The sequence below is a fragment of the Stegodyphus dumicola genome, chromosome 2 (genome assembly GCF_044657685.1).
Source record: "Stegodyphus dumicola isolate Sdum_Otavi_A_Nest chromosome 2, ASM4465768v1".
In the NCBI taxonomy this organism is placed as follows: Eukaryota; Metazoa; Arthropoda; class Arachnida; order Araneae; family Eresidae; genus Stegodyphus; species Stegodyphus dumicola.
Genome location: NC_140769.1, coordinates 202,619,485 through 202,645,121, shown reverse-complemented (window position 1 = coordinate 202,645,121; position 25,637 = coordinate 202,619,485). Strand labels below are relative to the sequence as shown.

Here is a 25,637-nt window from a genome sequence, read left to right as displayed (position 1 = left end):
GCTAATTTTTCCCTCGCGTTATAGATTGCATAAAAAACATGATCTTTAATATGATTTAGATTGTTTCAGCCGATATAAGAATCGGGTTACTCTGGTGAAGAATAAACACTGCTGGACTGTTTTATTTCTTTGTCATTTAGCAAAAAATCTTTTAATTAAAATATTTATCCTTTGAACTTTGCTCTATATTTTGTTTATAGTTAAGATGTCTAGAAAATGAAAAGCTGTCTTCAGCTGAAACACAGTTGACGCAATTGACATTTTAAAAAATTGACAAGAATGCAAAATTTATGAAAATCTAGCAATTGAAAAATCTTAATTTTCTTGTGTGAGCACTTAAAATAACTGTAGAAGGAAAGAAGAAAATTAGGGAGAAAAGCAAGCAAAAATTTGCAGGGTAAATTTGGCTCTTAGACATACCAAGATATTTTAAAAAGTTGGACGCTATTGAATATACTTTCAGGTTACTTCAAAGAATTTAGGCGTTCAAAGAGAAAACACTTGGGCGTGTACACCAGCAAATCCATCAATTGAGCTTGTGTTATCAGAAAAGACAAAAACGATATCATTGCAGATTAAAGTGAAGAGCGACTGGTTTTAAACTATATGGTTGTATAAATTTAATTTACGTTATAGAACATCATATCGTACCATAAATGGAGAATCCCATGATTTTCTCAGTCGAATTATTTGAAGATTCAGGAGTTTATCCAGTATTGTATGTGAATGTCACCTAAAGGTGTTTTTTTCCCTCCTGAATAAACAGCGGCCGAGCGGTAAAGTCGCTGAACTCTGGTAGTTCGGTCCAAGGTTCAAATCCCGCGAACGGGCTGGCAGCATGGGCGTTTTCGTGGTTTTCCCCATGTGTAACGTGTATATGAGCCAGTTTTCTTAGAAAGTCCTCCACGAAGGCATCCCTACCCTTAGGCAGATAGCCCTAGTGTGCTTTGTCATAATTAAATAAACCAAAACCTCTTGATGAAACCAGTCTTTTCTTTCATCTCATACCTTCAAAATGTTTAGCCTCTAAAGACTGATAAAGGCTCTGACCAAATATTGATGAAATGGATTCAATTGGATTATTAAGTTATGTCAAAGCAGGGTTATCTGCCTAAAAGGAAGGATGCCTTTGTGAAGAACTTTCAAAGGAAAACCAGCTGGCATACACGGTACACATGAGAAAAATCCACGAAAACACCCATGCAACCAGCCCGTTTACCGGGATTCGAACCCCGGAGTGAACTACCAGTGTTCAGGGACTTTACCGCTCGGCCGTTTGTGGGCCTTTATGAAATGGAAGGCGATAACTTTATTTAAAATGATTGTCAGAAATATCAAGATATTTCGAAAAGTTGGATGCTTTTTAATATACTTGCGGAATGCCTAAAGAAAAAGAGCAAGAATAAAGTAGAATGCCTGAAGAAAAAGAGAAGAAAAAATAAATTTTGGGGTAAAATTTAGTATTTGTATTTTTTTTTAATTTAAAACTTTTTAATCTTATGATATTTAATTCTTACGATTTCAAAAATAAAATATTTGACTAAAATATGAATAACATTTAAGAAACCAAATGTAGGATAAAATTGTGTAAAGCAATGGGCACAATGATAAAACTGTTTAAAGCAGTGTATGCAAGTCATCCTAAGTTAAAATGTCGGTTATACATCTCTCTTATTTATATATATCTTTTCTGAACGGAACATTGAAAGTCGTGTTAACTATGCTTTACTGTATTTACTCTTTTAATATATGCAGTTTTCGTAATCTGGGTTACAAAGTATTCCTCCGAAAGAAACGCAATTCAAATAAATAAAATCAAATTCTGGAAAATTTATTTAAAATGCTCAGTTTGAAGGAATAAATAGAAAATTTTAAAACAATTATCTGAAGAGACAATGCAACACAAACAATTAAAATAAAAGTATAAGAATTTAAAAATTACCTAAAATAATAACTATGACAAAAAATATATATAAAGAAAACTATTTGGAAAAAAAATAAACGCTGCACCTTTATTTACGCAGTTCGAATAGGTAAATAGAAATTTTTAAAACAGTTATTCGAAAAAAACATGTAACTGAAACAATTAAAATGAAATTTGAAAAAGAAAAAATTACTTAAAATAATAAGTTATAATTAAAAATACAATATAAAGAATATTATTTGGAAAAAAGGAACGATGGTGACTTTTTTTCCTCTCACGGAAAAGGAAACTAGGTTGCCATATATTAACCCCTTAACTGCCGCGGGCGTATATATACGCCTTGCTCAGCCGATGCGTTAACTGCCCCAGGCGTATATATACGTCCTTCCAAACTGCTATCATTTGCTTTGCGCTGCTACACCTAAAATTATTCGCAAAGTTAACGCATCGGCTGCGCATCTGGGGCAGTGAACGCATCGGCTGAGCAAGGCGTATATATACGCCCGCGGCAGTTAAGGGGTTAAGAAGTTCGCCAAGTGAACTATTCTTGGCGCAAACAAATTGGCGCATTGACAAAATAGTGCCAACACAAATTTGTGAATTTCTCCATAAATTTTGCTCCAAATTTTACAAAATTTCATATTTAGGCGTAATTTGAGTCGTAGAATCGAAATATGTAAAAAAACTGGTATGTTATTTCAGAAAAAGTACGATTTTGTGTCAAAATACCTATGTTAGAATAGTGCTATATATAAATCTAATATATATCCTAAGTCGCGCTTTCGAGACATGAAGAACGCATTTTGAATTTTGTTAATCGGCCCAGTAGATCGGGAGATATAGGACTGTCCCATTTTTTTTTTTTTTTTTTTTTTTTTTTTTTTGAGCAGTGTACCTGTATCTCCAGTTATTTCAATTTCTTACATATTCTTGTAAATAAATTTTATTAGTATTTTTGAAAGCCTCTATATTTTGGATCTTGGTGCTTTCCCAAATTCCAAAAATATTTTCATCCCTTAATTTTGTTGCTTACTCAGTGCTTCTATAAATTCCAAAAATCTTGTCTTCCCTAAATTCTGTCGCCTAGCGCGGTCATACGAGCTCTGGCACCGGTTCTGGGTTTACGTGAAAAACAAATCGGTTATTCTTGATTCAAATAACACTAAATTGTCATCTTATCTTCTGGCCTATTAGTATTATTAACAAATTCTATTTTTAGCATATGGAAAGAATTTTTTGTTAAATTTTTCTTCATCAATATTTTCTAGTTTATTTAACTTAAATCTGTAATCATTGGTGCCATGCGTAATTTCAACATAAAAGATTACCATACTCTTTATTTATTAAAATACTAATATAAAACAAATTTTTTGGGCATCGCTGCATGAGTAATTACTCAAGTTGTCATGTATTGATAAACATGCAGCCATGAAAGCAAAATATAATAAGTAATGATTCACCAGGTTGGAGTCTGAGTATAAAATATTAGTAGGTGTAAAATCAATGATGTCTCAATTTGAGATGTATGCCAAGCAGATATGCAGCTACAGATCCAAATTATCGATGACACAAATTTATGCAAAAAATTATTGTTTCTTCAATAATGAGGTATTTAGTGCCAAAGGGAAATTAAGATTCGGCACTCTCCACATGTTGTTCTATTTATGGGGGAAAAAATCAAATGCACATGCGCAAAGCATTAAAAAAAAAGTTTGTAGTTTTGAGGTCTGGATTTTAGATCATTCCGGATCCTGGACTTTGTACTGTATATAGCTTAAGCCAACTTGGCCACTATCAATCAGCTACATTATCGACAAGCAACATGGTACCCTATTATGTTCTATCTAACCGTAATCCATATTCAAATCTTGAAGACAAAATAATTAAAATTAAGCTGCATACATGTTTCTTATAAGGCTGTTTTCTTTTCTTTGTTCCAGGTTGAACTCCATCAGTAATTTCTTCCTCAGATGGACCCAATTCTTCTTCTAACGCTTTATCCACTAAACAACTTACAGGCACTAAATGTTCATTTAATTCACCTGGGGAAACAAAAGTAAAATTCAGTGCATGAAATATTAAATATACTAACTCTTAACACAGAAACACGAAACTACAAGAACAAAGCATAAAATGGGATTTAAATTTCAAAGACACACTGCATTTTGCAGAATTCAGTTTGGATTTTCCAGTTTTTAAGACAGATAGTAAATCTACTTTTTATTTTTACTATGGCTTGAAATAAGCTTAAAATAAGTCAAACATATGCAGTTATCTAACATCTTTTTGAAACATAACTTCATAGAAGACCTCTAATAATCTACTCTGAACAGAAGATCTTGTCTTTACAAACGATTTAATAAAAATTTGTTTTCATTTCTCATTCTAAGCATGTATATACTAAAACTTAAGATGGAAAACACAGTCAAATCCCACTGACGAAAAGTTTGGTTCACTATATAATACCCAAAAAGAAAAATAGATTATCTCACAAGAACGTGTAAAAATTAAATGAAGAATAAAAGCATTAGAAGAAGAATTGGGAAAAAGCTGATTAACATTGACACTTCTACCAAAAGAAGTGAATAATGAATCTAATTTAAAAAAGTCTGAAAAGAGATTATCAATATATATGGCCAAGGTGGAAAAATGTTTTATATTAGATGAATATGCATTTTAGACTAATATGGGAATGTTATATATCTTCTGCATATTTGAAAAAAAAAGTAATGCAATTCTATATAAAATATTTTAATATAAAAATAATTATTTAATTTTATTTAATATTTAATTATTTCAATTAGATATATGGTGAATTAAATGCATTTTTATTTAAATCATTCAGATTGAAATGTAAAAAATAATATTTTTAAGATCTTCACCTATTGCTTTTAAATGCTTATTAATTAATAACGTAAAGATGGATTATCCGGTCCGCACTTCTATACTAAGGTATCACCGGAGCCTTAGGCTAAAAAGAATAAATTTGAAGCAAAAAGCTAAAAGAGAAAAAGTCTAATTAAATATTAAATTTAGAATTCTAGTTATAATTTTGAAGTCTTCTAACTAGAAGATGTATTGGCCTCGCCAACATCTTTATTATGTTCTATATACATACATACAATTCTTGGAAAGATACAGTAATATGAAAAGACATTTAAACAAAATATGAGTATAAGAAACATAGTAGCAATTTTTGAATACAGAAAAATATTTAGTTTGCTACATGAAAGGTTACAATGAATGATACTCAATAAATGCCATCAATAACACATGATTTTTAAAACATTAAACACATAAAACATCTTCGTTAACATAAATATATTCCATAAGGAGGGATAACAGCAACTTTATCCATTGAGATAAGTTTACATAAATGATCAAAAGTTAAAGTTTGTGGAAATAGCTCTTTGCGCTTATTAGCAATACTAGGACAGTCCACAATCATATCAATTTAATCTTCTGTCAATGATCCACATTGACATTGTCGAAGCGAGTCTTTTAGCTTGAATCTGTTAATGTATGACAGGAACGCTCCATGATCTGTAAGGATCTGATTCAGAAAGAAATCACAAAGATGCCTTTTTTCAGAGACTTTTGGAATTATTTTATATGTTATTTGTCCGGTATCATCTTTATGCCATCTCTTTTGCCATCTTTAAAGCTGTCTCCTTGGCAGCTCTTGTTATATAGCTGAGAGGAGTTTTGCATTCTATTTGATTAGAAGAATACCGTATTTATGCGAATCTAATGCGCCATTGAATCTAATGCGCATCCCCATTTTAAAACTTTAAATAATAAAAAAATTGTTTGTCGGCGAATGTAATGCGCATCAATGGTATGAGGAATTTATTGAATCTTATTTTATACAACAATGGATTTGCATATAAACTATCAATCAATGGTATGATAATTTTATTTAAATTTAGATACCATATTTTATACAACAATGGATTTATACATAAAGTAGCAGAACATAGAATTAACCTATTAGTGGGCTATTGTCATGTGAAACAATCATTGTTAATTAGTACTACCGTATATACTGTACCTATCGTAAAATACGAACATGAAATAAATCGTAACATTTCTATCTAGCTAACAGTTTCTACAATCAGTGATTAATAGTAAACGTCTTTATTCACTAATGTTTTCATCACTGGAATCCTCGCAGCTCTCTTCGTCAGAAGCAGATTCATTTCCTCTTTCCTTATCATCGTCATCGTCATCCTCATCGTTCCAGAGCACGTCATCGGCACTTCCATTCAATGAATTTGAAATGCAGCATTTTTTGAAAGATTTCACAATCATTGGTGCTTCGATGCTTTCCAAGCAGCAGAAACCCAGTGTGCAACAGTGTGCGGTGCAGGACGCTTTATTTTTCCTGTCGGGGTCAATACACGATTTGGCTCACAAAACCATTTTTCGTACTCCGCCTGAACGTACCCCTTTAAAAGGTTTATTTATATTTTGAAAGTGTTAGTGTTTATTTATATTTTGAAAGTGTTAGTTTAGTTTTGAAAGTGGGCAAACAGAGAAGAATGTCATATGACATTCTTCTTTGTTTGCCCTCTATTTCGTGACTACGTACTCTGCAGTTTGTATCCTCTATGCAATAATGTGTCAACGATAAATGTAACGGTAAATGTAGTCGAGAAATTTGGTTGACGTCATCGGCGAATTTTGCACTCGAATATAATGCGCCATCGAATCTAATGCGCACCCCAATTTTGAATACTACATTTGGCCAAAAACTATGCGCATTAGATTCGCATAAATACGGTATATTCCTTGCTTTGCTAATTCATCTGCTTTTCGTTTCTGGTGGAGCCTTGATGGCCTCTGATCCAGTGAATCTTGGCTTTTGTATGTGTCAGGAGCTTTTTAACATCAATGATATAAGTATTATAGATGTCATACTTTTCTAATAATTTCAAGACTGCTTGACTATCTGTATAAATATTAGCAGACAGTTTTTGAGATTTAAGCCATTGCAATTCTGATTTTAATGTTAAAGTTTCCGTTTGATAAACAGAACAAGTCTTGTCCAATTTTATTGAGAATTCCTCCGTGATTCTACCATTCCACACTGTACAGAAGCCTGCTCCTGTACCGTCCTCGTTCTTGGAGCCATCTGTAAATAATTCCAATCCATTACGTGAAGGAGGCTTATCATCCCAGGAGAATGTTTTAATTTGAGCTGGGTGTGTATGCCATTTATTAAGAGGGCAATAAATATCAGTTCTAGGAATAACAGTATCATTCATTATGAAGTCAGACCATCCTCTTTTTGTTCTTTGAACTGCACATTCCATATCTAGTTTTATGTCCAATGGGATTAGTCCCGCTAGAAGTTGAAGAGAAGCAGTAGGAGCGGTTTTATAATTTTTAGTCATTGCAAGTAACGCTACACATTGTATCGTGTTGGCCCTATTCCGCATTTTAACTGTTGGCATAGCCAGGCTGCAACCGCATAGACCACCACTCTTTCTATTACCCTCCTATAGAGCTCTTTAATAACTGGTTTAGAAAGACCTGGTAATTTCATAAGATTTTTAATGATTTTACATATTTTTGACTTTATATTATCCAAGTATGGAAGCCAGGTTAAGCATTCATCTAAAATGACTCCAAGATATTTAATTTGTTTTTGTCTCTTGATAGTAGCTGTGCCCACTTTAATCATCGGAGCAGAGTTATGCTGCACCTCTCTTTTTAGTACATTAAACTTGATTTCTATGGAGAGAATTGAAGTTTACAATGGGTGTACCATTCCACCAGTTTTTGTAATCCTTGTTTTGATCTATTTTGTATTTGTTGATACGTTGATCCAGTTATAATAAGCAGAATGTCATTGGCATATGCTTGAATCTGGACACTGTCTCCATAATCAATCTGGAGAGCGGTGTTCATTACTATATTCCAAAATAGAGGTCCTGAGTTGGATCCTCGAATGCATCCTTTTTTTTTTTTTTTTTTTTTTTTTTTTTTTTTTTTTTTTTTTTGGATTATGATAATATTGCTCTTGGTTGATTTCACAATTAAACTTTCTATTTTCCAGAAGATTCTCAATCACTTTATAGATATTGAGCGGACAGTTGAGATGACAAAGTTCTTGTAAAAGATACGCCCATCAGATGTTGCTGAAGGCCTTCTTTATGTCCAGAGAGATTACATTTGTATAGTATTGTTTCATCTATTATTTAAATAATTTCTATAATGTTTTTTATAGTATCTGAAGAACATAGTCCAGCTGTGAGACCATATTGTTTGGAACTCAGTTTCTTTTGCGAATGCAGAAAATAACTTAATCTATTAGTAATTAATTTATCAAATACTTTACTCCATAGTTCAAAAAACAAATTAGCCGATATGCTTCTGGAAGTTCACCCCTCTTACCTTCTTTATGAAAGAGGACTAATTTAGCTATTTTCCAAAAATCTGGGAAAATACCACGTCTCAGTAATTCACTGTTAATACTGGTGGATTGACATAAAAGAGTTCTAATATTATTTCTCTCGGTAACTGATCTATTCCTGGTGCCTTTCCAGGATTTAAGGATTTCAAATTCCACTTCAGTTTGAGTAAATGGAACATCATTGTGCGTTCCATGGCATTTTTTAAGATTTTCTCTAATTTGAGTATGTTCAGGAAGATTGTCTTGCCGATTATTCCTTGGGAAATGATAGTTTAGGAGCACTTTGATTGTTTCTTCGAAGACTGAGTTTTCATATTGGTTTTAATATGGATTTTAGTTGAAGCGGGGAATGGATATTCCTGTTTGCAAAATCGTAGTGAATACCAAATGGAGAGTTTGGAGAAATATGTACCAAACATACATTCCAAGAGTTTCTTTTTGCCTTTAATAATGCTCTTTTGTATGTAGTAAGTCCTTTTTGTAAGCTCTTTTGTAAGATTCTTGTAATTCTTCGTCACTTATGCAATGTTGGTATCGTTTACGTTCTGCTGTGATTCTTTTTCTGAGGATGGAAAATTCTGGAGTCCACCGCGGGACACTGATATGTTTGGTATTAATTGCTTTCCCTTTGGCATTTATTGCTAGATCACAAAATTCTTTAAACATTTTGGTCCAGTTTATAATTAATCCATTTAAATACACTGAATCCTTTATTAATTATGGAGTGAATTTAGCAAAGTAATTTCCAAATAACTCTTTAAGACTTAGCCAATCCATTTTTTTTAATTTTATATTTGGTTGTGTGAGTTTTAGCCATTGAATAATAAGAAATTTCGAAGTATACATGACAATGGTCACTCAATGAGACCATATCTAATACTTTCCAATTTCTATAATAACAGACAGATTTAATGTGAAAGAATAATATCTTACGTTTTTTCGAATGAAAAAGGGAAAATAAACCCACTAAAGTGAAAAAAATATACAATGTATTTCTATAAAAACATTTCACGTGTATAATTAGATACATCCTTAATTTGTCAACTATCAATTTTGATGCATTCATTTTACATTTTTAAAACAATGTTCAGCTTAACTTCAAGATAGACACTCTATGTTACAGCCTGCAACGTGGACGGATTTTTAACACAGAAACAGAATGCACTGAGTTTGGTCAAAGATTATGTAAGAGTTTTATTCATATGGAGTGAGCTATGTTCGATGCTTCGCTGATGGCTGCCAGAGATGAACTGCTCCAGGCATCACATATTCTCTCTCCTACTGGATGAGAGAAAGAAAGCTAGTAGTGCCATCTCTTGGATCTGGCTGTTAGTAAAAGTTAGTTCTCCATAGTATCCCACCCCCCAGGGCCAAAAGTACAAAGAAAAGTCACAAATATCTGCTGCTGAGACACATACATCTTCCCAAATGTTTGATGAATAGTGTAGTACTAGGAGAAAGCAGGAAGATCATTAATCACAGGGATTGAAGGATTCAAAGAACATTCCCCCTTCACAGGGATCAAAGGATTGCAATAAAATCAGGATCTTCAAGATTTTATAGTATGGCCTTGAAAAGGCACTGTTGCAAAGGGATTGTTCAAGTAAAGTTCATTTTTGTACATACTTTCATGAGATGTTCAAAGTCTAAAAATTCTATGGCACAAAACTTCCCGGTGGATGATACAGTGATATGGCATAAAGTCTGGAAATGATATCTTTCTTGCAATGGACAATAAATTCAATATTACTTGCTGCTGATAGTTAGTACCAATAGTTTGTACAAAAGCATATCTTCTGACTTTGTACTTGCTGTAAATATGTAGTAGTTATCTTCACATATTCTTTCATATTTTCAGTTGTTTCCACTTGTAGTAAAGTTACTAAATACCATTCTCATCACAACTGCTAACTCTGAAGTGTCTCATATATCTGTACACTCTTAAAACTGTTACCACAACCAGGCACATATTTTTAAGTCACAGGTTTAACTGAGTTTGCATGTCTTTTGCAATGCATCTAATCTTATTGTGATTATGTTATCTGACAACTGCAAGTCCTGTGTAGCTGACATAACCTTATGTTTACACCTTCAAATATGCAGTGGGCAGCAATTGAAAATGCTTCTTTTTACAATTCACCATCTTGAAAAGGGTTTTTCTTCTTTGTGAATATGTGCGAAATTTTGAGAGAAGCTGTAGTGATATTTTTAAATTTCACCAGAGGATTAGTGAAAAATGACTGTTGACCAAACAGGTTTGATTTTAACTGATTTATGTTCTTCTGTCTTACTCGAGATTTAAGTGAATAAGTCATATTACAAATGGCATGAATTGTATAAGTGGCATTTAATATTATGTTTTTTCATTTTTTTTTTTTTTTTTTAACTTGAGACATCATTTGAGGATTAAAATAGCAAAGTATATAAAAACAGTGAAATAGGTTAGGTTATTTAATTATAGCAAAGCCTCGAGGGCTATCTGCCTAAGGGTAGGGATGCCTTCATGGAGGACTTTCTAAGGGAAACTGGCTCGTATATACGTTACACAGGGGGAAAACCCCGAAAACACCCATGCAGCCAGCCCCTTCGCGGGATTCGAACCTCAGACCGAACTACCAGTGTTCAGCGATTTTATTGCTCGACCGCTGGTGGGCCACAATGAAATAGAAAATACCAACAATAAAGTAGGAGACATGTACACAAAAAAATAATGTATAATTTGAAATATAACACAGCATTTATGCGAATACTTATGAAATGAGTACCCCCTCACATGTGGCACAACAGAGCATATAATTATGCTCTGTGTGTGGCACCATCTATGGACAAGAGTAAACAGCACAGTAGTACAAGAAGGCATTAAAAATATTTTAATGCATGTATAATTAAATTTATTTTTAACAAGTAACAGTAATGAAATACACTGGCTGGGATCATACCTTCAAACTGGGACAATTCAGGTCCTAACGGGATGTATGGCAAGCCCATTTAAAATGATAAACATGTAAACAAACAAATAACTTTTCAAATAAATATGCTTGCAATTCTCCACTTAATTACTAACTATAAAAACATTTTTAGCACTTTTATTGGAAGCTGAAACATTTTTTTAATATGGTTGCATAGCAGCAGGGACATGTAAAACTGTTGGCAGGTGCAATGGTGCCCACAGGCATAGGGTTGGGACCCCTGGTCTAAAGGATGGGATTCGTTGCACTTCTTACTGTTAAAGATTAAATTTTTACAGAAACAGAGCAACATACATAAACAAACTGAATATAGTTTAATCTTTTTTTATTATAAGGATTATATGCTTATTAAACCAGTAGTTATTTACTACTAATATAAAGCAAAACTATTTACTGCTGACCAAGGCTGCACTGAAAATGCTGAATATGAAGTTCTTTTATTTTATAATACTTGACGGCTTTTCTTAGGGAAATAATGATTTTTAAGTATACAGTAAAGGTCCAGAAATCCGCAAAGCTTGGGACCAGAGGTTGTGCGGATTCTAGGATTTTATGGATTTCAGGACAGAGAATATAAATCATAATATTCAGACTAAAAGTGCAAAATAAATATGGCGTATTAGATGCATTTAATTAAATTATTATATACATTATTACAATAATTTATTATATGCATTAAATTATTATTACACATATATAAATTGATTATATTATTCATTTACATTAGGCTCCTCTATTTTTAAATCACTACGGCTCCTCTTTTTTAAATCAGCATGATTCTGCTTCCCCTTTTCTCTCGAAGTGGTCCTGAAATTGGTACCCCATCACTCCACCGCTGCCGGAATCACTTGTACAAGACAGCATCAAGGTTTGCCGATTTCGCCTCATGCACAGATTTCCGGTTTTGGATTCAGTGTTAGAATCACTGCTGCTGTAAAATTTCAGCAGCTTTTCTTTATTTTTCCGTATATCATGCACAGTCCGTGTCGCAATTCCATGATTCTGCTATAAAACGAGTAGCAAATAGCACCTGTACCTTTTGCATTACTACACTTTTTGCATTACCTTCAATGCAATGTACCACGAGTGCGTTTCTTATCTGTCAATGTATTAAAAAGTGTTGAAATTTAAAATATTCATAATTTATCCACAAAATATCCGGATTAAAAAAAAAAAACGGCAACACTAAGTAATCTCGTGAAATAATAAAGCTCAGAAAATACAAGAACATGAATCCTGAACTTGAAAGAAGAGTTGAGTGAATCGTCTGCTTTTTTACCTCGATGCAGATGCGAGAGGAAAACTTTTATCATGATGTCAATAATTTGATATATCCATTATGACTCATTATTATTCAGTAATTATGACGTCATTATTCAGTAAGTATTTTTTCTTCAATATTTTGTACTCCATGTTGCGGCTTCCGGAACCTATAAACTGAATGTTTATATTTTGAGAGGCGATGCGGATTTCAGAAGTTGGCGGATTTTCAGAATTTGATTGTATTCAAAAAACTTTTTCTAATCATGATACAAAAATTCATGATTATAATTAGAGTTTCCTGGATGTAAAGTTCATATTTGAAGGTTCTGATAGATATGACAGGAGATAAAATTCTAGCTGTTAAACAAATCTAAAATTAATAAAAAAAGGCACGCAGTAATAAAATTCACTCACCACATTCATCTAATAACTTGCATGCTTTCAATGCAGCAGCCATTTTTGCTAATCTTTTTTGTTTCATAATGTCACCCTAAAATTAAATTACAGAGCTAAATAAAACAGTTTATAAATTTAAAACATCAAGATTTAAAAATGAGAGAGGGGGAAAAAATCACTTAAACTAATGGTTATTTTAGAGAAATGCTCTATACATTAAAAGACTCGCCGATATTAGAATTAAATTAGGTTCATTATTAACTACATGTTTGTTATGCCTAATGCTTCTTTGCATTTTATTTTTATAAATGTACAAACTTACCTAGGCTGCTTAAATTTTGATAGAATAAATTTAACATAATGAAGAATGAATAATGTAGATGCACTGTGCAAGTCTGTGAACCCATGTTTTTTAAATGATTGACATATGTAAAGGGAAACTGATACAAAACACTTTAAATAATTTTAATCTGTAATTAAATTATTATTTATTAATACATCAACAATTAACAGAAACAGATAGTTTATACGATGTAACATTTTTCTTCAATAGGATTAAATAAACAATAAGTCATGTTACATGGCTTCAATAGTATACAGTAAAACCTCTGTTTACAAATTTAATTCATCTCTAAAATCTGTTTGCCATATAAAATATATGTACACTGAAGCGAATTTCTCGATAAGAATTAATCTAAGATGGTTGAACCTTATCATACATTGAATCCATTGTCAGGCTGTCAGGCTTTGTTAATAAGAGTCAAGCAATGAAAATTGCTAAAATGATGTTCCAAAATTTGGTGAATGAGTCCCTAAGTATTAATTATGTGGAAGTTACCTGAAAACACTTTTAAAAACATATGTTACCAATCTGAGTGTTTATAGCTCAAGACATGATTCATCACTTGAAGTACCATCCCATTGTTTGTTCATTTGTCTCTGTTTGTTGCATTTGAAATCTAAGGTTCCACTGTGTATTACTGATTTGAGGGGGGGATAGGAAGAGAGGGAGGAGAAAATGAAAAAAGACTAAAATAAACTTTTGAAAGAAACTAGATTAATGGGATTAAAATATCACAAAGCTTCTTCATAAAAAAGGACATTTAATTTTAAACAATATCATTGCCAAGTGAAAGACTAGATTACAAACAGTGGTTTTTAATAATACAGATGCTCAAAAACAATGGTATGGATGCCTAGGCTATTTTTATTTGGTCATGAAACTTTCTCTCCTATATTGGTTCTGTTGCTCTTTTATTTCCTTTAATAATATAGTACCCATTCTTAGAATTGGTAGGCTGAGAAAGTATATTACAAAGGAAATAAAACAGGAAATAAATACAGTTAACTGCAGGTGCAGAAAAACTTAAGATATATAAAATTTTTCTTAGAAAAAGGGGGAGAATTTTTGGTGGGCTTAATGTAGAAGTAAAGTATGATTTTATGCTTATAACAAGTCAGATTTTAAAAACAGAAAAGAAAATCTTTATCCTTCATACTATATTTTTATAATCAAATTTCACAGAATGTATATAAGTTATTGGATGACGGTCATTTGCATAATAGGTAACTTCATTTACTAGATCAGAAATGTTTTTTATCTTAATCAATTCCCACTGCACTTCCATGTTAATGTTATGTAAATTAGTTAGCATGTTGCTTTTGAGATACTGCAGTTATCAAGTCATATCCAAATTCAAACAAACTGGCCAGAACATAATTGTTCACCCCTCAGAAGGAAAATTAGTTTCTTTTCTACTTTTTCCCTTCAGATGCAAGATTCCTTTAAGAACTTATCAAATCAGTTAGCATTTATCAATTAATTCTCTGAGCGGCACACAGTGGCGTAGCTAGGGTGGGGTAAGGAGGGACAGCTGTCCCCGGCCGCAGCATTCAGGGGGTGCCAATTGATGTTATGAAATGCTTCACATGCTTGGTACACAGAAAGGGGCAGAAAATCTCAGTTGTCTCCGGGCACTAAAAACCCTAGCTACGCTTCTGGCGGCACAGGATTTTAGATCCATCATGAAGATTGGTAGTTAAACAGCATTTATTAATTGAGTTAGTATAATTACTTATTTTAGGTTGTATTTTCATAAACTTTTCCTTAAGATGACATTTACATTATTAAAGGAAGTAAGAAAACAAAATATCTTAACTTATAAGCTAATATATGCCAAGTAGCGAAACTTCTGATGACCGGATAAAGCCAGTCATAACGCTCAAAGGGTTAAGACGAGGGGGGGAAAAAAAGTCTCAATTTATCTAGGAAGTTAAGTACGTGTATTTCCCCAGTACCATCGCAGCTTCTTTTGCATTTACGTTGCTTTGCCTTTAAATAGGGAAAGAAACTCTTTCAGATTTGACTAGATTTTTTTCTAATTTCCCAAAAGGCAGTTCACATGTTGTAGTTAGGGGAAAGACAAAAACAGATAAGAAGCAAACTTCCTTCTTTACTACTTACTGCAATTTCCACATTAAAATTTAGATCACACATTACATTACTGGATTACACACTACATTTAAATTTGATTAAATTAAGTCATGATATTTATTATTACTAAATATTATAAAAATAGCCAATACTAAAGCATAAAACATAAATATATTAAAATTAAAATCACTGATCACAGAACAATTAATTATTGTACTTTATAATGTTCTAATATAATGCTAAAATACAAAGAAGGTTTATTTTGAAGTGAAATTTAAACTTTACAAATCAAAAGTCATTAAAAGGTTCATTTAAGTTAATGAAATTTATGGTCTTGCTACGATTTATCAATAAGTTCTTAATACAGCATAGATTCATTACTAAACAATGATAGAAAAATATTAATCTTAAAAAATATTATATATGCAACATTAAACTTACAGTAATTATCTGCCTTAAAGGTGAATTTATTGGCATACGCAATCTGCAGTAATATTCCTTCTCATTAGATTCAGGATCCACAATTTTTATTTCCCATCGTGGTGTTAACTTTGTGGCCATATCACAGGGCAAGCTAGCACAATATCTGCAAACAGGTGCCTCAAAACATGAATAACACAATGCCCATTTTTATAAACTGTAATAAGACATAATCTACAATAATGTATATTTGTACAGTATAAAAATTAGCCCATAATTATGATAAGAAGTGCATTAACATCTATATGGTCATTGGATCAACGAAATAAATATAGTAGTGTCCTGTAATTGAGGATAATATGTTTCAGGACTGACCATACATATATGAAATTTCAAATGACACAAAATACATGATCATTCATGCTACACAGTAAATTTTAATTGATAAATTATGAATAGTAAATAACTATCAATGTTAAATAAGATAAAAATAAAGCTTATTATATTCTGTAATATATATTTGCAATGCAATTTATTTCTTTCTCTTAAAAACGTAAGTAAGGGAGTTTGACAGTTTAGCTTAATTCTCAAGAGGTGATAAAATAATAATTTAAAAAAAAATACAACTACTGCACTGGACAGTTATGTACAATGTGGAAAAGTAAAAAACTCTGACTCTAGAATGGGAAATCTACTTCTCCCATTCGTGAGTCAAAACAAAAAAACAGCTTCTTCAAAAATGATATTTTTTTTTTTCCACAATTCAATTCTACACTTCAAATTATGTAAACTCAGTATGAGAAGTCTTTGATTTATTTGCATCTGAAATTTGGTACAAGTTTCCAAAGAGGTGTCAAAAATAATTTCGCATGATAAAATTCTTACCTTAAGCCTAGATTTTAAAATCTTCTGTGAATGGCTACATGTCAGTTTTTATCATAACTTTACTGCCTGATTTTCATCACACCATTTTCAGAATTTTTAAAAAATACTTGTTTTTTAATCAGCACTTTAAAAAAATACATATAATGTCAGAGAGATATTACACAGTTACAAGAATTATTTAAAATGCCATCATTTGCAAGTAAATTGTGATATTTAGTATAATCATCTGCTAAACTGATAATGAAGAATTTTAATTTAATATCAAATATAAGTATGCCAACAGAAGCTAACTATAAAAAAACTGTTTAATTTTCTTTAAAACAAATTAGAATAGATAAAACAAGGTTGATGAATAAAGTCTTTATTTAACATTTAGGTTGGAAACGTGACTGAATAAATTATTAGTAGAGTCTTTTTTTATATAATATGCAGCATAATGCAAGATTATATAAAAACACAAGTGGATAGTGAATTTTTGTATATCTAAAGGATAGAAAATTTGTATATATCTTCAAGTGATCTCTCCCTGAAATGATCATCTCTAAAAATGATTTCTTAAGAAATAAAATTCTTAAGAAACTAATTTAAAATATTTATCTAGCAAATCACCCATGCTGTCAACTCAAAAATTTAGCTTTTTACAATTCCTAAATAAAATTTTAAAAAAATCAATCAGTTAAAAGATATTAAATTACTATTTTTTAAATATAAAACAATACAAAGAAAAGCATGAAAAATATTAAAATATTATATTACTGTCTAAATAAACTTAAAAGACAGCATGAGGAAAAAAAAAATTTGCAATATGCAAATGGCATGCACAAGTATTGCCCATTGGCTATTATTAAATTAAATATGAAGTTCTTATCTCTCATAATGCTGTTCTTGTCTTGGAATTTAAAATTTTTAAAGTGCATTATTCTATTTTCCTCTTAGTTTAATGAAATACAAAACAGATTTATTTCTTATATTTTGGCAAAACTGAAATGAGCTGATGATGAAAAAAATGTCTTCTTGCTGGAAATATTATCAAGTTAACGGTTATATGTTTCATGAGAAAACTGGTAATTTTATGAAAATAGAAAAATGTGAAATAATATATAGAGGAAGACTTGCCATCTGTATGCTGCAGAAAATTTTTATTATTACCACTTACACTTTATTTTGAATGTAAACTGTAGTACAAGAAGTAAATTTACACATTTTGCATTGCAACCCATATATACAGATGGAGGACAAAATAATATGAATACCTGTGAAATAATGGAAAATCTTTATTAATAGGGGGCTGGAACACCCTTTGACTGAAGTACAGATTGAACGCTACGTGGGATAGATGCATAAAGGTCATGGACAATATTTAAAGGAATATTAAGCCATTTCTCCTGCAGAGCGGTCTCGAATTCCGAAAGTCCGGATGGAGGTGGAAATCAGGAACGAAGTTTGGACTCCAAATATGCCCATCAATGTTCAATAATATTCAAGTCCAGAGAATGAGGGGACCAAGCAATAAGTTCAATTGCATCGTCATGCTCTTCGAACCATTTTTGAATACACCTAGTAGTGTCGATGGGGGTGTTGTCGTCTTGAAAAAGTGGTCGCTCTCCAGGGAATATAGTCTGGACAAAAGGATGGGCATGATCCCATAGAATGGTTAGATAGTGATTGGATGTGATCCTCCCATGCAGACTAACCAAGTGGACCAAGACTGCGCCAAGATATTACACCCATTACCATAATGGCGCTACCCCCATACTTCACAGTCGGCAAGAGGCAATCAGGATGAAAGGCTTCTTTGGGTATTCTCCAGACATAAACACACCATGTCGTCTGAAATAGGGTGAATGACGATTCATCTGACATATTACCTGTTGCCACTGCTGTGGGGGCCAACCTTTGTGATCTCTGCATCATTGGCATCGCTTGAAAGCATTAGTTACTGTTACCAAGAGTTTACGAATTGCCACTCTGCCATAAATGTTCGCAGCATGAAGTTCCCTTTTGACAGTTTTTGTTGAAACGGGGTCCTGGAGATGACTGATAATTTTGGATGTTATCTCGAAAAACGACTGCTTGTGCTTTCGGGCTACTATGCGCTTCAAGACCCATCTATCCCTATCAGTTAGCTTTGACTTTCGGCCACTGTTGTGTTTTGAAGACATCGTCTTACACTCTTTTGTGTACGCTGTCATAATGGCTGATACCATACTCCTTGCACAACCCATAAGGTTTGCTGTTTCCATAACCGATGCTCCACTTAAACGTGCTCCGCATTATTTTGTCTTCCATCTGTATACTGTGAACATACATAAGAACATAACGATATTTGACAGGCAGATATCCCAGCCCCATCTATACATGTCCTTAAACATGGACAGCCACTGAATATACACAGTATGTGTATGGTGAGCTGGACTGGATTCACATCATTTTCAGTAATGAATATAAGTTCTTGCTTGTCTCAGATGACCACCACATCTGTGGAGGCAACCAGGCCGACGCCTATCCCATGTTCCTGTATATAAATTTCCATTATGCCATAATATTTCCATTACTGGTGGCATTGTCACATGGGATCTACTGCATATGACACCTGGCTACCTTCAGTTATCATGCAAATGACCTTAATTGCCCTACATTACATCAATGATATTCTGCAGCCTGTTACAGTACTCATGCTGTCAGGCGTGCCAGGGGCTTTTTTTTAAATATAATAATGCTCATCTATTTACAGTGCAAGTCGCTTTGGATTTTCTCTACAACAGGGTACTCTTCAATGGCTGCCCTGATCATCTGATCTTTTCCCCATGGGACATATTTGGAAAATGGATAGCACCTGGCTCCTAGCACTGCAAAACATGTTCAGCTTCACTTCAAAATTTTACTGATCTGAATACAGAGAGACATCTTATGACAGCATTACAAGTCTAGTATATGTTATATGTGTTCATGACAAAGTGGATTTATGCATGGATATATGCTTGAGGCTGTTATGCTATATTTACCTGTAATGGTTTTGGACTGCTCTTGCTGCAATAAATGATGTTACTCATTCTGTAGCTATTCTCATGTTTTCTTTGTCTTTTCCATGTTCTTGATCAGTTTCATCATGATTCAGCACTTTTTTTAAGTGCACAAGTTTTTAGCCATAGATTGCATTTATACAGTTTATAAGAAATAATTGCATATGCATTTATACAGTTTATAAGAAATAATTGCATACCATATTTGAAATGTAATTTATTTAACAAGCTTACGGTATAAAATTATAATTATTGCAAACTGTTAAAAAGTACAAATAAAACAATTTTAAAAATTTTTTTTACAGATAAGCAACACATTTTCATAATACAGATGATAAGATTATATGTATTATAAATTGGCAACAAATGTGCTCTCGTGTTTCTGGTCTCTCTCTCTCTCTTTTTTTTTTTTTTTTTTTTTTTTTTTTTTTTTTTTTTTTTTTTGTTGTTGTTGTTGCTATGAACATGATTTTATAGCTAAGTGAAAACAACAACTATATTGAACATCACTGATAATCACGTTCTACAAATATGTCTGTAAATGATCTGAAATTCTGAGCTGTCTTAGGAAGGTACCTACCTATTCATATGAACAGAAAAGTTCAACTGAAAGAGTAATTTTCATAATTCTTTATTCATTTTAAAATTCTTCAATTTTGATGAAAAAATTACAGATTATATAACTGTTAACTGATGTGTTATTAACCACGGGAATGTACACATCACAGTTTACTTAATGTGGATTTTGTGTACAGAGTTTCACTATTTTCAGTGAAAATATTAACCAGATTTCTCAGGTTATCCTAAAATGAAATTAGTAAATTGATGCAAAGATTGGCATGAGATTAGAGGGGAATTCTGTGTGTAATCACAATTTACATGCAGAAATCAGTGATGATGGCTTAGGACTCAATGATTTTGAAAATAAAAATGAGGAAGAGGAGGTACCTTCTTTGAACATACAAATACACATAAAGTCACATGGTGCTGTCCAAATGAAATCAGACTGATCACTTCCTGATGGATCTAAGACACCGAAAGTGGCTTTTTGATGTCTGCAGTTATTATGAAGCCAATGTTGATTCCAATCACTTTCTGGTGATTTCCAGGCTGAGAGAAAGGGTAAGACCTTTTGGAACAGGCACAAAGGTTGACTCAATGTGCAAACTTGTGACAATGAAAGATTATAGAAATAAAGCAAAAGAAAGGCTAATGAAATGTGATGATTTACAGAATGGTGACTTCTCCTGGAAACAGACAAGGATACTGCAAGGGAAGTTATACCAGAACTGAAAGCAAATAAACGACATAGATGATATGATTGTGAATGTACAAAAATTACTGAGGACAAAAACAAAGCTTATAAACTTCCATTCAAAAACACTATACTAGAGGAGTCAAGGAAAATTATAGAGTTGAGAAGGAAAAAAAAAAAAAAAAGACTGTTTTGTACAAAAAGGGGAGCATATTTGAAGGAACAGTTTAAAGAGATAAAAAAATGAGTCAAGAAAATTTTACCAGAAAATCAGAGCTCTATCTCACTTTTGCCTATCCTGGGAATATTACTTGTAGAAAAGGTGATGGCAAGCAACTTGAAGTGCTGGAAAGATGGAGAGATTTAGAGATCTTCTCTGTGGAAATGACCTAGCAAGGGAGGAGGCTGATATAACTACCGACCAGAACGTTACTGAAAATGATGCACCATCCTTATGTGAAGTGAGGAAGGTTATTGAGAATCTAAATTACAACATGGCTGCAGAACCAGCTTCAAGACAAAAATAAATCTTTATAGAACTCTTATTAGACCTAGTATACTGCTGGCCATTCACGAAAACAAATGAAGACAGACTTCTAATCTTTGAACGAAAAATATATGGCCCAGTTAGAGAAAATAACAAATGGGAAATTTCATTTAACTATGAAAGATATAGAAGACACAAACAATCTAATATTGTAGGAGTCATCAAATCTTATCGTACTGGACATATAATTAGATGTGACGACTTGAACCCTGTTAAAAAAGGTGATCTTTGCAACTGTACTGGATACTAGGAAAAGAGGAAGATCTCACATAAGATGGATATACTGTCTGAAGGCAGATCTCAAGACTTTAGAAAATCAGTCATTGGAGGACTGTAGTTATTAATCCAATCCACTGGAGGAAGCTTGTTGAGACGGCCTTTGCCTGTGATAGGTTGTAGTGCAATTGAAGAAAAAGAACTAAGAATTTGAAGTGGGGGCCATTTTAATGTGGAGACACCTAATAGGCAGCCACCGTTGCTTCCTATGAAGGGACAGACAGTTACAACAATGCCCTCTCTGAGATTTGAACCCGGATACATCAGTATCACAGTTAGCTCCCCCCAACCACTATATGGTCTGGGTGGCACTTCATAACATTCTTCAATACCATAAAATAGCAGACTTTTTGAAAATAACAGATAAACTATTAATATAAAATTTATACTAATATGTTAACTAAATTAAATAAGTAAGAGCATAATTAAAGCTGAACGTCTTAAAATTTAAACAGCACTTTTCATGTATAAGGACATGTTAAATTATTTATACTTCTAAGCTTAAATGAATTTTTGAATTATCATGAACATTTTTTTCTTAGTTTCACTAAGTTTCATTTAAAATTATTAAAATATCTTAACACAAATAAAAAATGTATAACTCAAAGGGGTGAGGCAAGGCAAGCATTAATAGCCAAATTCTGAACACTATGTACTGCAACACTCATAATTGCTAAATTTAATGGTGTCAGTGACTGGGATACTAAAAATATTCATATTAATTATATGGCAACTTAATGCAGAGATATTTGTAAACTGTAATTAAAATCAGAAGAAAAAATACCTATTTATTAGGGAGATGGAAGAAGTCATTGTGATACGTGCACCATGAGGACCATGAGGCATATATGGAGGGATCAAACTGTCAGCCATGTGAATTGAAATTTCATCTTCACTTGGCATTGCACGATTGTGACATTTTGATAACAGCATCTTTATACAGAAAGGGATAACAAAATAAAAACTATTATTATCAATAACAATAATGCAATAAAATTTTAATTAAAATATGATACAAATTAAAATTTGATTTTAAATTATAATTTAATTTAAGATAAGAAATTTCAAGTTTAGTAAGCTTTAAACTATTAAAAAAGACGCTACAAGTGATCATCTTTAATGAAACACCTCTCTCTCTCTCTCTATATATATATATATACTTTTAGTCTATAAAAAATGGACACTGCAAAAACAAATTTTCATTAAAAATGTTTACAAATATTAAAAAGTCATATAAATATTTTATTTTTATGACATATCTAAAACTGGGTGTACTCCAACTGCACTAATGAAAATCCCCCTCCCTGGGTCAAGCTATAGTCGAACTGCGCCAATCAAAATTTCTTCCCCCTGCTGCCTACAGGGTTACAATTTAACTTTTTGAAGCCAATTGTAGCCAAGAGGAAAATAAAAATAAATAAATAGAATTACATATCACAAAAACAAGTAAAAAATATCTAACAAGCAGGCTAATTACTTGAATAACAGTAATAAATGTGAGAGCTAACAAAGAAAATAAAAGGTATTGGTGAACATACATATTAGCTTGAATTTAATACCTAATTACTTGAATAATAGTAATAAATGCGAGAGCTAACAAAGAAAATAAAAGGTATTGGTGAACATACATATTAGCATTACAAACATCTTTCATTTATTATAATAGTATCATAAATTAAATAATTATAAAGCATACAAATTATACTTTTAATAAATTACATCAATAATAGTCAAGATGTCTGAACCAGACTGGAAAATTTAATAGAGTGCAAAAAATTATTCCATATCCAAGTGTGTTAAAGTGTACTAAAAATATTTTTTGTTAACTAAAGTAATCATGTAAATGTTTGCAGAAATTAAATTTAGTTAAATTTAAAAAAAGCTTAGCATGAAATCTATTATAACAGCATTACTATGCATTTGGAAAACTGACGTATAAATTGTAAATAAATTAAAATTATTATGCTAAGAAATTCTTTCTAAAATTTATATAGAAGAAAGGAATTAGATAAACAATACTGCAAATTAATATAATCAATCAGGCCTCTCAATAAATAAAAGTTTATTTTTTTAACCAAAAATTAAAAATTGGGATGCGAAAGTTTGAGTAATATACTTGGAAATATCTGAACATATAATTAATTAGAAATGTATAATTAAATTAATAACAAGCTAATTAACAGTAACATTAAATTTAATTTCATTCAATCTAAAACAAGCAATTGATCAGGAGCTCCGCATAACTGAAGTTTTAATGCTATTTTACGTAGATCAGCGTATAAAATAAAAGTTGCACTTGTGAAACAAGTGAATAATGTACTGATAGTCAACAGAAATTAAAATACAGTGGTTAAAAATATAACTACTTGTCAGAAGGTATGCAAAGTTGCCATGGCTAGAGAAATTGAATGATTATAGAAAACTCATAAAGTTAAGCGCTACAGTGTGGAAAGAAAATTTTTGAATAAACATGTTATGAAAATTAGATGGAGAAATAATCCTTAATTTATTGATATCCACATAAACTCTATGCTTTTGGGGAAATGTTACATATAATTTGCGCCGAGGTATCAATCACCGAAACCGAGTTAATTTCTTTCCTTATTTTTTCTTATTAAAGGGATTTGTAAAAAGATATGCTAATGTAAAGGTGAAAATTTTTGCAATATTTTTAAAGAATAAATTAAAAAAGTATTTTTACGCAACATTTTTACACAGTAAATAAGTACCAAAAAAGAAAGAGCTGGGGGATCACTGGGACTAGAAACTCGGGTCGAACTACCAATGTTTAGTGACTTTTCGCAAGACCTTTTGAAATTAGGCTGAACAATATATTAAAGAAAATAGAAGATACAGCACACATAAGAACAAGAGTGGGCTGAATTAGAGATTTACATGTTTAGTGAATGAGTTAAATATACCTTACCTGTATGCCATTATAAAATATTAGGAATGTAGCATAAAAGCATGAGTGAAGAAGGCAATGGCAATCTAAATCATTGTAGTCTAAATGTATATCATTATCAGTATCTGCTATTAATTTCATTACTGCTGAAAAAATTATAAATGAATTACATTATAAATCACATGAACTCGTTGCATTATAAATTACAACAGTTAGAAATATTATTAGCGTGATTTAGCGACCATCTTTGTTAACAAATAATTTCAAATAATTAATTTTATAAATAATTCAGCCTGAAACTAGGTTAGAAAATAAGCTGCATGCTGAAGATTAAGCTTTACCAATGTGTTAGAAACATCTTCTGTTAACTAGAGTTATGATGCAAGAATTTGTAAAAATTATCATTTAAATATAAATTGGTATAAATACAATATAAAATAAATACATTCTACATACATGAAAACTTGAGTACAGTGCAACAATATGTGAAAAAGGAATGGATTAAAAGAGAACTGAAAATCCCAGGATATGAATATAAGGGAGTTTGATTTTTTTTTTTTTTTTTTTTTTTTTTTGTTGCTAATTATGAAAATTCTGCTGATGCTCATAATTATTAATTTATTAATTAAATGTATATTAGAAATTAAATGTATGCCAAAGTACATCAGGTGGAAAACAAAATAAATATTTAAACGTTTCTAGTATTAAAATATGGAATTTGTAACAAAGTTAAATAACCTTAAAATAACTTCAATGATTAAAAATGGAAAGCTTAATATGGGAATATATTGCAATAATATTAGTGTGAATTTAGAACGACTTAAGAAGTCCAATTTTTAGACTTAATAAAGACAATTTTTTAAATTAAATTAGAGCTGTTTAGCTAAAATGGTAAATTTGAAAGTTCAAACCATTCTGCTAT

The 25,637-nt window shown here is 31.7% G+C and overlaps 1 protein-coding gene across 1 annotated transcript in view; it reads right to left on the bottom strand.

Moving 5' to 3' along the window:
• The window catches only part of LOC118198512 (endoribonuclease Dicer-like), a 141,051-nt gene that overhangs the window by 72,548 nt on the left and 42,866 nt on the right, over window positions 1-25,637 (bottom strand). The window contains exons 5-8 of the mRNA XM_035370203.2: window positions 22,595-22,743; window positions 15,846-15,990; window positions 12,989-13,064; window positions 3,827-3,966 (exon numbers count right to left, since the gene is read on the bottom strand). Coding sequence (XP_035226094.2) covers window positions 3,827-3,966; window positions 12,989-13,064; window positions 15,846-15,990; window positions 22,595-22,743 — 510 coding nt within the window. The remainder of the gene's footprint in view (window positions 1-3,826; window positions 3,967-12,988; window positions 13,065-15,845; window positions 15,991-22,594; window positions 22,744-25,637) is intronic.